This window comes from Aythya marila (genome assembly GCF_965140915.1).
Source record: "Aythya marila genome assembly, chromosome: 15".
NCBI lineage: Eukaryota > Metazoa > Chordata > Aves > Anseriformes > Anatidae > Aythya > Aythya marila.
In genome coordinates, this window is record NC_139056.1 from 9,779,259 (window position 1) to 9,795,918 (window position 16,660).

Here is a 16,660-nt window from a genome sequence, read left to right on the forward strand (position 1 = left end):
TTTCTCACGTGGCACACCTCCCCAAACAGGTTTGCCAGGTGGCCACCCACACACCCAAGGAGGCAGCAGGACTAGGTGGAAATGTGGGAACAAGCAACTAGAAACAGAGAAGAAGGCAGGACAGCTTCTTTCGACAACATGTTGATTATGCCAACCAAAGCGTTTCACGCCTGCAGCTCCACTACATTGTGGAGCCAATTGTGGCTGTGCAGCCACAATTCACCCAAGACTGCCTTCATAGCCTCCAACAGCAGAAAGCCCTCTAGCTGTGGATGATTTTCTCTCTATAATATAAACACACGTGCATTTCTGGTACATCACGTCATGAGTTGTAGCTCAGAGGCAAGGCAGTCACCGTGCATCTCCTGGCCTGGCCTGTGGCACCCCGAGGGCTGAGCAAGCCCCTGAGCACCACACATCTCTGAGGGAAGAATTGTGTGGCCATCGCTGATATACTCATTTTCTGTCCTTAATTCCAGCACAGGAAAAAAAAAAAAAAACAAACACCCTCAAGGATACAAGTTGTGTCCTAAGGGCAAACCCCACCCAGAAACCCTGGGGATGCCCAGCCCCGCGTTGCTGAGGCAGGATGCTGGGACCGACCGCGAAGGGCAACTTGAGGGGACACCAAAGTGCACAAACCAGGAAATAAAAAGCAAATTAATTCCCCCAAACCCCCGGGCGGTGTGCGGAAGCCTGTCCAACCCTTTCCTCGCTGAAATCCTCTATGGTGCCTGTGCCACACGAGGGGGAAGCCCTGGCTCCCCTCCAGCCTCCGGCCCTGCCCGCCGCTCCGCCGGCCCCCGCGGGGAGGAGACAGCGGCGGAGGCGGCGGCAGCAGCGGTTCCCTCAGCCCCGGCAGGCCGGGCCCGGGCTTAGGGCCGAGGGGGGCTGCGGCCCTGCGGTCAGCCGCCTCAGGTGAGGGGGAGGCCGTCTCCGGCTCGGCGGAGGGCGGGCAGGGAGCGGCGCCGCCCCGCTCCGACCCACCCGGCCTCCGGGGCTGCGGCCGCGGGCAGCCTAGACCCCACCGCCCCGGCTCGGCCGGGCAACGGCCTCCGCCCCCGCCCGGTGTCTCCGTGCCGAGGAGCGGAGCCCGGCGGGGAGGCCCCGCGCTGTGCCCCGGAGCCGCGGGTGGCGGCGGCTTGGGCCTGGCCCCGCCGCAGCCTGCGTTCGCCCCGGGCCCCGCTTTGAGGGCGGCGAGGAGCGGCGGCGGGGCTCGGCGCTGTGAGGAGCCGGGCGAGGCGCGATGGGTCCTCGCTCACCCCGGCTTCAAAGGCCGAGAGGAGGCCGGGGGTGGTGGTGTGCAAGGGGCAGCAACTGGCTCGGCCCCGCAGCTGGGCGGCGCCGGCTGAAATTCGTGAGCCTGGGGGGCTCGGGTGGCGCGCACCTGCGGGCGTCTGTGCTGAGCTGCACTGGGAACGAGGGACGAAGCGATTTGGTATTAAAATCCTGTGTAAACAGAAGGAAGGACCATCTATAAAACAGTCTAATTTAGTATTAAATAATATATGTGTGTGCAATATATATTACAAAAGTACAAAAACACAGTGTGTATACATATGTATATATATTGTATATATAAATACATAATATTGACACGATGAATATTTAGATTTAAAATAAGGAAAACACGTCTCTTAATCTTCCACTGATAATGGTTTCCCTAACAATGAATTCAGAGAGGTACCAGATTTCAGAGGTGGGAACAAAAAGACTTTTGATCTGATGTTGCGTTAAAATTGTCATAACCGTGGTCAGTGTTTGAAAATATTTTGCCTTTACATGCTGAGTTTTGAAACTCTACAGGGTGTGGTTTCAATTCTGAATACCAGGCTACTCACACAAACAGCTCTCGTTCACGTAAGTATTAGAAGTTATCAGCACTAGTAGTAATAATTGTCTATACAGATAGAATTGACTTTTTACTGGTGATTCAGTACCCTCGTGGTTAAATACAGGGTCAATGTTGTAAAGGAAGAAGGTGAGAATTATCTTTTATCTCCATATTTGTCTCAGAGTTTGGGAGTTTCAGAAGCATTTTCAGGGAGGAGCACCCTGCACTAGGTTTACTTTTGTAAAAGTGACATTTTAAACTCTATGGATGACCTTAATGTCTGAAATCTACATTCGCTGTTTTTGCAAGAGAAAAATTTCTTTTCTGGAACCATCTGCATGAGCCTGTTACTAATTTTACCTTACTTTTAAGGAAGGTTGGATGGCTGAGTAAGAAGTGGTTGTTCAGAAGATTCACAACTGTCACTGGGGAGTACAACATGTCTAAAGAAATGCAAGAGCTGCAGAAGCAATGGCACTCTGTGGTGGAGTCCATCCACAGCAACTCAAATGTGGGTCTGAATTAAAATTTTATAAAACATTTTATAAAATAATTTATAATATACTCCTTTTGTAATTCTTGGACTATCACACCCCAATTTATTTAAATGCAATTTCAAAACTTTGGTTTTATGGAGAATATTGGCACTCCCTGTTTTAAAGTGAACACTGAGGAGCCTACAAGAAGGGCCGGCTTCCCACACCTTCCATAATTAACAAAAAGGGACATCTGTTCTGCATTTCTCTGATTTACTGTCATAACCGTTTGAGACAGAATAGTGGCATTTTAGTGAAATGGTCATGCTACTATAAAATAATCTAGTATACATATTTCCCTAGAGGAAGAGAAATGTCTCTTCTACAGTAAAATTGTAGTGTATAGGTGTAACAGCTTCTACAAAAAGATTTTTTTTTCTGCTTGTAACATTATAATTATATTATATTGGGTGAGCAATTGGCTAACGGGCAGGGCCCAAAGGGTTATGGTAAATGGGGCTGCGTCAGGCTGGCGGGCGGTCACCAGTGGGGTCCCTCAAGGCTCCATTTTAGGGCCGGTACTTTTCAATATTTTTATAAACGATCTGGATGTAGGAATAGAAGGTATTTTGAGCAAGTTTGCTGATGACACCAAACTTGGAGGAGTTGTGGACTCGAATGAGGGTGGAAAGGCCTTGCAGAGGGATCTGGATAGGTTGGAGAGCTGGGCGATCACCAACCGCATGAAGTTCAATAAGAGCAAGTGCCGGGTCCTGCACCTGGGACGGGGAAACCCTGGCTGCACGTACAGACTGGGCAATGAGACACTGGAGAGCAGCCTAGAAGAGAGGGATCTGGGGGTCGTGGTAGACAGCAAGTTGAATATGAGCCAGCAGTGTGCCCTGGCAGCCAGGAGGGCCAACCGTGTCCTGGGGTGCATCAAGCACGGCATCGCTAGTAGGTCAAGGGAGGTGATTGTCCTGCTCTACACTGCGCTGGTGCGGCCTCACCTCGAGTACTGTGTGCAGTTCTGGGCACCACAGTATAAAAAGGACATGAAACTGTTGGAGAGTGTCCAGAGGAGGGCTACGAAGATGGTGAAAGGCCTGGAGGGGAAGACGTACGAAGAATGGCTGAGGTCACTGGGCCTGTTCAGCCTGGAGAAGAGGAGGCTGAGGGGAGACCTCATCACAGTCTACAACTTCCTCGTAAGGGGTTGTTGAGAGGCAGGAAACCTTTTCTCCATTAACACCAGTGACAGGACCCGCGGGAACGGGGTTAAGCTGGGGCAGGGGAAATTTAGGTTTGACATCAGGAGGGGGTTCTTCACAGAGAGGGTGGTTGCACACTGGAACAGGCTCCCCAGGGAAGTGGTCACTGCACCGAGCCTGTCTGAATTTAAGAAGAGATTGGACTGTGCACTTAGTCACATGGTCTGAACTTTTGGGTAGACCTGTGCGGTGTCAAGAGTTGGACTTGATGATCCTTAAGGGTCCCTTCCAACTCAGGATATTCTATGATTCTATGATTATAATTATATTTCTAACAACTTTGTGATCCAGACAAGCCTCTACTGTCTAGATCAAAATCATAGCTCTTCAGATCCTACTGAAATCTGTGCTGCTAACCCGTGATTTGTTTTTTTGTTTTAGTAACATTTTTTTAAATTTGTGCAAGAACGGAACTGGGAAGTCCAAGAGAAACATGTCAGCCCTTGATAGGAGTGTATTTGCTATGCACTTACCTATATTTGCAATAGGTCCTTATCCCTGTGAAATTTAGAGGCAATGGTTGCCCTCTATTCAAGCTGCAGACTTAGAAAAAGATGCTACACATATTTTTCACTAAAGTAGCTATGACCTTTTAAAGTTACCTGTGATGAGATAAAATCAAAATATGAAATATTTTTCTTTTGTCCACAGGTTGTTGCATTTATGAACTCTCGTGTTGGCCTATATTTAGATGACCACCCTTTTATTGCCTTATCACTCCTGATGTTTGTTGCAGTGTCTGCTATTCCTGTTGCATTTTTCCTGATTTTTATTGTTACGACAGCCATAATGGCTTGTATCGGTGTGATAGTCATGGAAGGTACTGTATGCAAGTATGCATTTCTTTACATTTTCCCTTTTAAGACATGACAACTTTTCCTTTTTCTCTTCTTCCTTTTGGAATTACCAGTTCGTGTGTTTGAAGATTAGCAGTAGTGAAACTCTTAATACAAGATTAATCTGATTAACTGTAGTTTATACAGGGAAAATCCTATTTCCCTGTCTAATCTCAACCACCTGGATATAGCTAAACCAGTTATCTTGACCATGCATAGCTCTAGTATATGGTCTTTTACAGAAGACAATTTTGCAGTGTTTTTGTTTTTGTTTTTTTTTGTGTGTGTGTTTTGTTTTGTTTTTTGTTTTGTTTTGTTTTTATGTGGTATTATATTATATGCCAGGCATTAAAACTTTCTGAAGTATGATTTCTTCTAGATATTCTGTGTATCTCTGGCAAAGTATGACACCGACAATTTCTTTGCCCCTTCACCTCCAAAGTGAAAGTTCTTCATGGGCTACTTGGAGGTGTAGGACAGGCTTTAGCATAGCATAAGATATTAACAAAGTGTGCAGTATATAGAGATATATAATCACTCCAGATCATTGGGATTGGTGCAGGCAGAGCTTGAGAAAACATTTTGGTCTGATTTCGGCAGACCTTCCTTCCCCTTCACATAAATAATCTTAGAAACAGTGGTTCTCTTTCAGAGTGCTGTCTGGGGATTTTCTGTTATAATAGCTAAGAGCCTCAGTCTATCCATCAAGTGGCTGATAATAGTAGACCATTTTGTGAATGGTTTGAATTTGGGATTGTGGTAGAATGTGTGCTCTTCTAATTTACTTAAATATAAACTTGTTTAAATAACAACCTTGATTTTCTTTTATTAGGTGTTGTAATATCCATAGGTGGCATAGCCCTCCTTTGCGTGCTGTGTGGCCTGGGTGCCCTTTCACTTGGAGTTTCTGGAGTACTGAGTGTTTGTTACATCATTCTTTCAACTCTGGTCAACTACTGGTATGCTTCAAGGTAATAATTAATGTCTTGATCCATTGTCTGACTTCAGATTACAACTGCACTATTACTTTGGTTACTTCATTTACTTTAACAGTTAGCCACTTTTGATTTGTTTAATGAATGCTTCTTGAATGCTAGAGCACCTTTGGCTATGTTGTTGATTTAATATTCAACATAAATGGCTGGTTATCAATATATATTTTGATGAGATTTAATACGTAGCCTCTCCAGTAAAAGGAAGTAAGTCTTTAAATGTGCATGTGCTAACACAATATAATTGTAGCATCAAACAATAAAGTACAATTTTTTCTCAGAATAAATAATGCTTTAAACGTCATTAAAACACGCTTTGAAGCTTGCCTAGAGGATGAAGCTTTTGCTCAGGTATGCCACAAAGTTCTTTCCATATGATGTAGTACCCAGCTATCTCAGCTTACCTGCATTCATAGAATGATAGACCAAAATTACTTGTAGCCTTAGGATAAGTAGATGGGTAGTTAAAAGCAAGCGTGTGGCTATAACAGAAATGACACGCTTTGCTGGGTGCTGTACGTGTGCTGATTGCCAGTCATGTCTCCTTGTGCTCCCAGAAGTTGAGGCTTGGTGGCCGGCTTTAGTCAGCATTGCCTTAGCCATGCTTTTACTAAGCATGTGGCTAAAGGTAAGAGGCAATAGCAGATTATGCTGGAGTGCCATCTATTGCTCACTTAAGCATCTACAAGGGAATTAATGACAATAATTCCTAAGCATAGGGAAGGGCAAGAAAAATTATAGCTGCTCTGTCCTAGATTTCCTAAGTTTGCTCCATCACAGCAGTGCTTCCCACACACTTTTCAAGGCCACACAGAACTGCCTGTGGAGCCCATGATGCCTTCAATAAGGCAAGACCATGGTGCAAGTCCCCGTGTGTTTGACTTTGTTCCCCTCCAGGAGAACCACTTACCACTCCTCCAGGGCATGCTGCCAGGTCCATAACATTGCCAACTATCTCCAGAAAAGACTTCTCTTTTCTATAGCATATGTTAATACACAGTCCAACCTACAAACCAGTCATACAACCTTGATGTAACACAGACAGCATCTGGAAGATTGCTCTTTCCATGTTCCTGTGCCTTTTGAGAGAACTCTGGTAGACCAGCAGTGAATGTTGCAGAAGTCTCAGATAGGTCTGTCTCATGTTGCTCAGCTTTTAGGCTAAAGTTAAAAGACAATAATCTTATGAAAGAACAGGCTGTAAAACTGTTCTTTTCTCTTGTATACAGAGGTGAGATAAGAAAGCAAGAAGCTAATGGAAGTTTTTCACAGAAGAATCCTTCTGTCATGGACCTTTCTGCCAACAAAGGAAAGAACGAATAAGTGGAATTCTCCCCATTTCCTTCATATGCACTTAAGTGTACTATTCTGACCTTTGCAATGTAATTGTTTACTTGGTGAGCGTTCAACCTCTGTGCACTCCTTATGGGAAGTGGAAAAAAAAGAATATGCATCTTATACTGTCACTGTAAAACTAATAGTAAGAATACCTATTAAGAAGTGCATTGTAATATTAAGTCTATGTGCATGATGAGATGTTCCAAAGGATTTGGTAAAGGGATGTAATAATAACAGCCAATAGTAAGTTGGTGACAATTAGGTGAAAGGGGTAGGTGGGTATTTGACTTCCCATTTGTTACTGGAGTTTTAGATGTACTATCTTTTGAAATTTGTATGCAGCCATGGGCCATTTTGATACATAAGTGACAAAGCTCAGAACATCAAATGTTTTTGAATGTTGAAAAACATTTTTAAGCCTTAACAGCCTTTGTTAAAATACTGTGAGCATGCCATGCTGATGCTTTATATTTTAAGAGGAAAATTGAGTTACAACATACCTTAACTCGTGGTATAAGCTTTTATATACCTTCAAATGTTGCATTTTTATGAAGGAGTGTTTTCCTTGTTCTCATTGCCTTGTCACATCAATGGTATGCAATTTGGTCTTGCATTTTGTTATATTATTTTGCGTATTTAAATTGCCTTTTTTTGCTTCTCATTTGTAACCTTGTACTTTATTTAAACTTTACCCATTTTTGCAAATGCTATAATATTTTTAAGCATTAAGAAAGTGTCTAACTATATTAGTTTAATAAAGTGTTGTTTGTTTAACCAAGTTGTCTTATGGTATTCTATTTATGGTAAAAGTTTTCCTTTCAAGCTAAAACCTACTAGGTAGGTAACACTTTTCTCAGATACTTCCAAGTTTTATCTCAGACTTATTTTTTTAATTTCTAGGTGATGACAATATTCAAGTGGCAGGAGGAAAAAAAAACAAAACAAAACAGGAGTGTGCTTTCTCTGTTGTTCTTTGTAAAAAAAAGCTAGTGCTGTGGCATTGTTTATGTAACAAACACCTTGGAGAAATCCATCTAAAAGAAGGAACAAAGGTTTCATATGAATATATGCGCACAGTTTTTTTACTTTGCTGTTATTTCCACTTGATCAAATCTGCAGTGGTAGTCAATTACAATAGAACTTTACCAGTTTACAGCAGATGAGGATTGGTGTGCAAAATAATGGAAAGACATACTAACAACTGTGTGGTACTGCCCAGGGGTAAGACTGCACATCAGAGCTGTAGGTAATACAACCCAAACGCACATTCCCAGTGCATATACAGGACTGCAAAAAAACTGAAGGATACCAGTGTTTGCAAATTAAGAGACTCCAACAAGGTTGTATGCTGGCAGAACTGAGGTAAAAAGAGGTGTTCTGCAGTGTGTGGTAAATGGTATGCATTAGCCCTTGTGCAAATGGACTGGTACCTGCTAAGAGCTGTGAAGTACTGAAATAAGAACTATTTCTAAGTGCTAGAAATCCTTATGGCTAGCGAAAAAATGAACCTTGGAATAGCATTCTAATCATTATATAACCCTTCCTGCCTCTCACTAGACTACTGTCCCCAATCATCAGAATATAGTTTGAGTCTAATCCTACTTTCCAAACGTCTAGACAGTAATGCCTTCAATCTAGGACTTTAGTGGCTGTTATAAGCAAACTAATTGTTATGAAGGAAATAAGACAGAGATCAATGTGACTTGATTATAGCAGTCACCACCTCAATTATTTAATGGCTCCAGTGTTCTGCCTTTATAACATACCAAATTATTGTAATTTTAAGTACACCTTGAAAATCAATCACTTGTTTATCTCCTATTTTCTTCCATCAGTCTGCCTAAAATGAAACATACAACCTTATTACTACGCTATGCTTAAGACCTCAAAATGAATTGAAATGAAGAAAACACTTCACAGGAGGGAAATAATGATGCTGTTTATCAGCTGCACTGCAACTGATTAGGTATAGCCAGAAAATAGCTGATTTCCACATACATGCTCACACAGCTTGTACCTTTTTACTTTTGGAAAGATTGTGTTTGACGGTCTAAAGAGATTAACCCCATTCTCCACTTGCAAGTCTTGCCACAAACTAAATTTTAGGCACTTTAGCTTAACATGGTTCTTTGGAGAATAACATTAAGTTATACTCAATTATCCCCCTAAAAGCTCTCTATTCTTACTACCCATCATTTTATTAGTGGATTTTATTTACTTCCAGCCCTCATTTGCTTCTCCAGAGCACAAGTCCAGTGCTTTGTCTCTCAGTGGATCTTGATTACTGCCTTCAACACTAAAATGAAATTCTGCTCTCCCTGCAATTGCATTTCCAGCACTCCACTGACAGCCTGGTGACAGGCACTTTGACTCATTATATCCTGATACGAGCTTTGCCTGGTGGTGGTGCAGGGAGCACAGGAGCAGCTTTTTAACCCACATTAACAGCAGCTTCTGATTCTTAGAGTATTAGCTTTCTGAGCAGCTCCACAGACCTCCAAGGAATCAGCAACCTTTATTCTTTTAATACGAAACACTAACATCTTCAAGCTGCTGGTAGGGGCCAATTTTTACTGAAGAATGGATTATAAAACAAATCACACAGAGAGCTTGAACATCTGTATCCCCAACAGCTCCAAGGTTGTTCAAAACTTTTCTATGTCTGGTAAGTGCAATAAACAGGTAAGCAGAAAATATATAAATTGTAATAGCTATAAGTTAATATAATATAATAGCTATAAGGGGAATAAAAGTCAGTTGAGATGGTTTTGAAAGCCTGAATAGAGATACTAATGTCCATACAGTTGAACATATGCATCAGGTAATGCATGTATTCATAAAGCATGTTTTATACGCATACATTTGAAGAGATGTACACACAATTATGGAATGACAAACCAGTGTTCTTTCATTCTATTGTTTATATGTTCATTCATATGAAGGGAGGAGTGGGTGTATGCACATTTGATTAGACACATCTGATTCAGGCTGTACAATTGTGAAAGCTGCTGAGAAAGCGCCTGCATGGTTAAACACAACTGCATACACAAAGCACATCCTCTCCTTACACGTGCCTAAGAAATCCATTACTGTTTTTATTCTGATCACTCATTGTCTGTCAGAAGCCAGAATATCTAGAAGGCAGGTCCTCAGCTGTGGCCCTGGCACATCTGACTTTTTTCTTGCCTGCAATTATCTCTGCAGGTGACCTCTCCAGGACGAGCTATGGCAGCTTTATCATGCCCACCCTGTTTGGCATTATCTGCTTGTTGGGTGTTATCGGTAACAGCTTGGTTATCTGCACAGTCTTTAAGAAATCCGGCCCTATGAGTAGCGTCCCAGATATCTTCATCGTCAATCTCTCCATGGTAGACCTACTCTTCCTCCTGGGCATGCCCTTCCTGATCCACCAGCTGCTGGGAAATGGAGCCTGGCACTTTGGGGAGATGATGTGCACAGTCATCACTGCCCTGGATGCTAACAGCCAGTTCACCAGCACCTACATTCTCACTGCTATGTCCATTGACCGCTACCTGGCCACTGTCTACCCATTCACCTCTACTCGCTTCAGGAAGCCCCCTGTGGCAATCATTGTCATCTGTGTGCTCTGGGCCCTTTCCTTCCTCAGTATTACACCTGTGTGGATGTATGCTCAGCTCATCCCTCTGCCAGGAGGGCTGATAGGCTGTGGGATATGCTTGCCAGACCCCCAGAAGGACATTTACTGGTACACTCTCTATCAGTTCTTCCTGGCCTTTGCCATCCCTTTTGCCCTTATCACAGCAGCTTACAGGAAGATCTTGCTGAAGATGTCCAGGTCCTCAGAAGCACTGATGAGCCAAAGAAGCACAAGAGCTGCTCGAACCAAGAAATTGACCCATACAGCAATTGCTATTTGTGCAGCTTTCTTCATTTGTTGGGCACCTTTCCACTTCCTACAACTGGCTCAGCTTGCCATTACTCACCCTACCCTGCCTTTCCACTATGCCTACAATGTGGCCATCAGCCTGGGTTATGCCAACAGTTGTCTGAATCCCTTCATCTACATCCTGCTGGGACAGAATTTTCCAATGCGGCTTGGGGTCCCTGTAACACCAGCAGCTGCAGGACATGCCACTCCAAAGGGGATCAAAAACTTTAATGGGGATGCAAGTGGATCAGGGCAGCCACTACTGCATTTGGTGTCTGTCTCTGGCAGGTAACAAGTCATGCAGCAATAAGGATATGTCCCCACTAGCCAGTCATTTTCCTCCTTTCCTGAGGAAACACAAAGTCAGGAGTAGGCAAATTAAGCACAACACTACCCTATGGGATGTATCTTTACCTTGCTTAAAGACAAAGTAAAGGCAGCACTGAGGCAACAAGTAATGCAATTCATTCTGTCATCAGCACTTATCAGGAGCCAAAGCTGTGAAGTCTCAATTGCCAGCAGCTAGAAGTAGAACATAGCGCAGTTTCTCTCCTGACCTTAATGTGTTTTATCAGCTGCTCCTTTCAAGGCTTCTCAACACATCCTTTTAATAAGAGCTACTTTCAGTACTGCACCATCACCACAGTAGCATGGTTTCAAAAGGAGATATACTGAAGCAATAGAACTAGGTCAGTGTAGACTATGTATTTTTAGCAGAGACAGAAGTCATCCCTCAAATGATGAGTTTGTGTTGTTGGTTTTAAAGTTATTTAACATACCTGTGAAGTTAAGAACTCTGCATTATGCAAAATAATCTTTATTACAATGGTCCCTTTTGCTCTTGAAAAAATTTAGAGCGATGTCACACTGTGTTTAGCATGTGAAGTTCCTCACATGATAAACTTCAGGAGCAGAGAAGACTTCAACACAGTTTTCAGCAAGGGAGGTGTGGAGAGGGTATTAGAACTGTGTTTCAACCCTCTTGGCTTCCTGCAGAACAGAGGCAACCCAGTAGGGAAACAGCAGGTACCTTTTCCACCATGGCGGTACCAGGCCCAGCTGGTTCCTCAGCATGACCAACTCAGGCTTTCTGAGCAGCACTGCCTCCCAAAGGCTTGTAGGCCCCACTTCAGAATGACAGCAGCTCTCTGAGGTATACTTCTAAGCCCTCATCCTTATATCCCAGAGTATTCCAAACATCCTGAGCCCTTCTGAGGATGTTTGCAGCCAATAGCTTTGAAAGAGATCCTGAACCAGATACTTGGAGCCTTGCCCACACATACAGGACAGAGGGAAGAGAGGCATATGCTATCTCCACCTACAATAGTGTTTTGGTTTTTTTTTTTTTGTCCTCTTGCTGCACTATTATTTGCCCTTCTATATTCATTAGCACTCCAAAACTCCCTCGTGATGTCCTCAAGTACAGCACAATTGAGCCACCCTGGTAGAATAATGAAGTTATGTCCCTAGCCTCCAAGAGGACTATCTCCTCTCATACGTTGTGTTTGACAGCCTTCCCCCAAGCAGATACTAGCCAGAAACAGGAACTAGGCTAGAATCACCCTCAGTTGACCTGTGTGGTTGTCACTGTATGTCACCTCCTTACATAACCACCCCAGCTATTAAAAATAGTGTAAAGGATAAAGAAAGTAAGAGCAAAAGTAAGCTTTCATGTTTAGGTAAAGGTATAAGTAAGTGAAGTGTTTCAAGGGTCCTTGCTCCTTAGAACTTCCAGGTGATTATGTGAGCGACATAAGCAACCTTTTAATTTACGGGGATATTGTTCTGTAAAACAGAAGTGGTAGACTTTCATGTGACAAATAGGATTTACAGAATGGTATGTAAGCTATTCTAGATGGAATTTGGATCTCCATTCTAGCTGAGAAAAAAAAGCTTCTCTACCTAAACATGCACTAATCTCTCCCAATATTCCAGAATGAGGGGAGAGATAGGGAGGGAGAAACATTAAGAACATTAGCCTTGTTTGGCTCAGAAAGGCCAAGAGCACACACACATAAGTGCTGTGTTAACAAAATAAACCCTCTTCCTTAAGTACCACTTTCACTAGCTTCTACAAAAGAAACGTAGACAGCCAGGAACAACACCACTTGAGTATTGCTATTGCTCCACAATTCATGTAAGAGGCATGAGTAAATAGCTAGCTAAAACCAGAAGCAGGGCTGCTGTGCTGTTTCTGCTTCCCCAACAACTCTACAAGGGAAAGAATGGTACAAATGAATGATAGAGGTCCATCATCCTAGGAAGTATCTACTTATCACTGGATGTAACATTACCATAAATACAGTGACCTAGCTAAAAAAAAAGAGACACTGCTACGTAAAAATGCAAAGGAGAAGGACCATCAGTTTCAGTAGAAGAACAAGGACATGAAATCCATCACAGATGTAAATACTTCATGTTACATCTAAAATCAAATGCAACAGGACTTAACCCATGCAATCCTTTCAAACCTAACCCTTATCAACTTGATAAGAGATGAATACAGCCTGTAAATAAATGGTTCTGATTTGAAATGCAGTTTCATTATGCTTTCATTGACAGTGATTAACTTTTGTTTGCTCTCAGAACTTCCTGTTCCCCTCACAGAATTAATTTACATAAATATTCTGAAAGTATACACTGAAGTTCCTCCATATTTATTCAAAATAACTCATTAACAATGAGTACTGTGAAGAGACTGTGGCAGGTGAGTCCCCCACTCCTACACTACTTCTGCATAGAAGACTTGATAGTTTGCATTAGTAAAGTTGTCTGCTGACTTCATTTAATGTCCCACATAACAGAGAGCTGGACTTCTGGTGGTTATTCTCCCCCTTTATTCAAAGGAGTAAGACAATCAAATTCAGGTTACCACACCCACAGTGCAGAGGATTTTAATTCTTTTATATTCTGTTGCATGCATTTGTATTTTCATGCACCATTTCCTTGGCTGTGTGAAGTCATGTGTACAGAATGCAAAATTAAAGCTTAACTGCATGCCTGAAACCACCTGACTGAAAATAGACTGTTACCTCTATAGGCAGTACTGTCATTTCCTATACTAAAAGCAGCAAACAACTGTACAGTGACTTTTAAAAATATAAGCTGACCTTTTACCAAAAGCACTGATTTACTATATCTCATGTCCTGCTGAAGCTTGAAGTGCTACCACCTTTCATACAAGAATAATTAGTACAAGCACTTCCAGGCTCCATTTATGAGACAGCAAGACTAAGAAACACAGCCTCCCTATGTTACTAGGAAGTGCAGTGATTCTTTAGTGACTAGTAGTGTTAGACATCAGTGCTTTTGCTCTGCAACACAACATACGAACAATTTATGAGTGTTCATACTGAAAATATGGTACTTTCAGAGTGAACCTTGTTAATCTAAGCACTTCAGGACTATCCCTGATTGGTTTAGCACGGAAAGGTGTAGAAAGGCAGTTAATGATAGTTCATGTTCTTCACATGTGACAGCAGAAGCAGGAAATAGTATTTCATGGATATAGTAGCACTTCAGCATAAATCAAAAGCAAATGAATGTACTATGCAAATTAAGGAACCAACGACAGACTCATACTAGTTATGACAGCAGCAGGAAGTAGCATAGCAAATTAACATTTAGTTTCATAAAGCTGTCCCTTGCTTATCCAGATTAAGACATTCCATAAGAATGGGTATCAACTGTAGTAAAGGATAACCACAGACCCACATCAAATTCAATCTAATTAGCATGGCACAACCAGTCTTCAAAGGATGCATCATTAATTCTGAGGTAGCATTGGTATTTGCCATTCTCTGCAGGTTAAATACCCTGTTAAACTACTTGGCTCCCTACAATGCAGTAGTGTTTAATGTTTAACCTTATCTGGATTAAAATGTGAAGGGAAAATAGTTACTTTCTAAGGGAATATTTTAGAAATAGAAGTGAGTAACCTATATCATTCAAGTTTCTTTTTTTTTTTTTTTTTTTAAAAAAAAGGGAATATTAGAGCAATTAACACCTGAAGAGGACTTGGGAGCTCTTCAGTCTCTCCTGGCACCCAAACTGAAATCTGATTTTTCCAATTCCGTACTGAGTTGGAGAAGCTGCATGTAACAAAAACTGTCAGAAAGGAAACATGATTCACTACCATGAACCTTTTATCCCTACCTTCCAGCCAAGGAAAGAATTATGAACACTTTCCCATCCACCTGCACACACAGCTGCTTACACTTTAATGTATGCATTACAGTAGAAGACAGCTGTTACTTGCTTAGCCCACCCTTTTCAAGGGAATACCTCCACCTTAATTCTCAGCAACCTCAACACTGCGTACTCCCCCTATCCTCAACGAATGGTCAGGGAACTGTCAGGAAACTGCCAGCCACCCAGAGTATCAGCTGTGGAGGCAGACAGTCATTAAACTTTCAGAGTTCTCAGGAGCCTCCTATTACACAGTGGTCAGAAGATGCAGGATCCAGCTTGACTATAAGCACTTCAACATCCTTGGTGAACAGATGAATTGTAAGAAGTGTTTTTACAGTAATACTTTAAATCAAAAATACATACTGGTTGTTACTGGTAGGCCTGCACAGAGTCATTTTCCATCACCAGCTGCAGCACAGGACTTGTTTACAGAAGGAGCAGGTGGAAGAGCTATACATGCTACAGTTGTTGGCATAACATGGATTTCTTTAAAAGGAGCATTTGGTAAGCATTTCAAGGAAATAGGCTGTAAAATTCAGGAATAAAGTAACATGGCAGTAGAATAAGCAGACTCAGGAAGTTCAGGTTTACAGGTAAAGCTAAGTTGTTTAATGAGTAGAGATTAAGAGGAAATCAGTATGCAGTTTCATAAGTATATACAAGAGGATACATAATAGACAATGTGATGAATTGAACTCTGCTACTTTTTGTCAGGGTAGAGAGCCACAAGAAAGCAAAAGCAAACCTGAAACAGACCTAGGAAGCGCACACCTTGAAATTCTGTAATTGGTATGAAGCATTTATGGAGTGATGGAAAACTGGAAAAGTTCATTATTGATTAACAAACCTATTTATGATACTGTGAGATAGGGGCATACTTTTATGGCATTTTTTTCCTCCAAAGCACTTCATTATCCCTGGAGGACTACTACTCTAGGGGATAAACTGATAGAATAAAACACTAGTAAAGACTAAAACTGAGTTCCAACCATTGAACTTGAAACCTAAAACATATTCTATTTGTCAATAATCATACTGCTGTGGTTCATTGCTATTGTTGCAAGGCAAACAGGAAACAGCAATTGTGGGCAGAGGTACTCAGCAGCAGCACTTCTGGGGATCAAAAGCACTGTGCCAAGTGTAACCCAAGGTTGTTTGCTCCACTGCCTTCAGTCCTAGAAGCCCTGTAGTTTCATCCACAGGAAAGCCAACCAGTCCCAAAACTTCCATCAGTACCCTCTACAGATATGCACACCCACACATTTTTCTATTTTAAAGTAGATAGTCCCAAAACCCTGTTCCCATTTATTAACTTTGCCAAAATTCACCCCTAGGAAGGCACCACAAAGCTTTTAATCCAGGGGTACAAAAGGTCAGCTGCAGGCTACAGCTGAGCAGCCAGGGGTTCAGCATACCACTACTGAGGCCCACTTATTTTCAAAGAAGTTGTGATCTGATGTCTGAAACACACAATTCAAGGGCAGTTAAAGAACCATAATGATCTTAAAAGCTACCAATACACAATCCTCAGCTCCTCAGAAAGACAGAGCTCACTTGTCTCTTACAGCCACTTGATTCAATGTCACTGTCAAAGACAGGAAGCATTAGATCGCTAGTCACAGGTTACTGCCTACTCAATGTGAAGGATCATAGAAGCTTTGGTTCTGGTTTTAGCTTGATTACTCTGACCAAATAGTGTAGTAGTACCACTCCTCTGCCAGACACCTGTCTTGGCAATGGAATACTAAAGAGATAAGTCTTTTCTGAAAGGGTTAAGGATCACATCACTTCAAGTTTATTTGTAAAAATGCA

General features: G+C 42.2%; 2 protein-coding genes across 2 annotated transcripts; both read left to right on the forward strand.

Annotated features, from left to right (window-relative positions):
* Window positions 1–723: 723 nt before the first annotated feature.
* Window positions 724–7,521, forward strand: LDAF1 (lipid droplet assembly factor 1). Its single transcript, XM_082772807.1, has 5 exons — window positions 724–918; window positions 2,207–2,345; window positions 4,233–4,401; window positions 5,250–5,388; window positions 6,639–7,521. The coding sequence occupies exons 1-5, from the start codon at window positions 728–730 to the stop codon at window positions 6,730–6,732; spliced, it is 732 nt and encodes a 243-aa protein (XP_082628933.1). The 5' UTR covers window positions 724–727; the 3' UTR covers window positions 6,733–7,521.
* A 1,806-nt stretch (window positions 7,522–9,327) lies between these two features.
* LOC309884151 (melanin-concentrating hormone receptor 1-like) lies at window positions 9,328–10,949 on the forward strand (the record flags this gene model as incomplete). The annotated part of the gene is given in 3 exon segments (XM_082772870.1): window positions 9,328–9,412; window positions 9,870–9,922; window positions 9,924–10,949. Coding segments are annotated over 3 exon segments (1,164 nt in total).
* Between the last annotated feature and the right edge of the window lie 5,711 nt (window positions 10,950–16,660).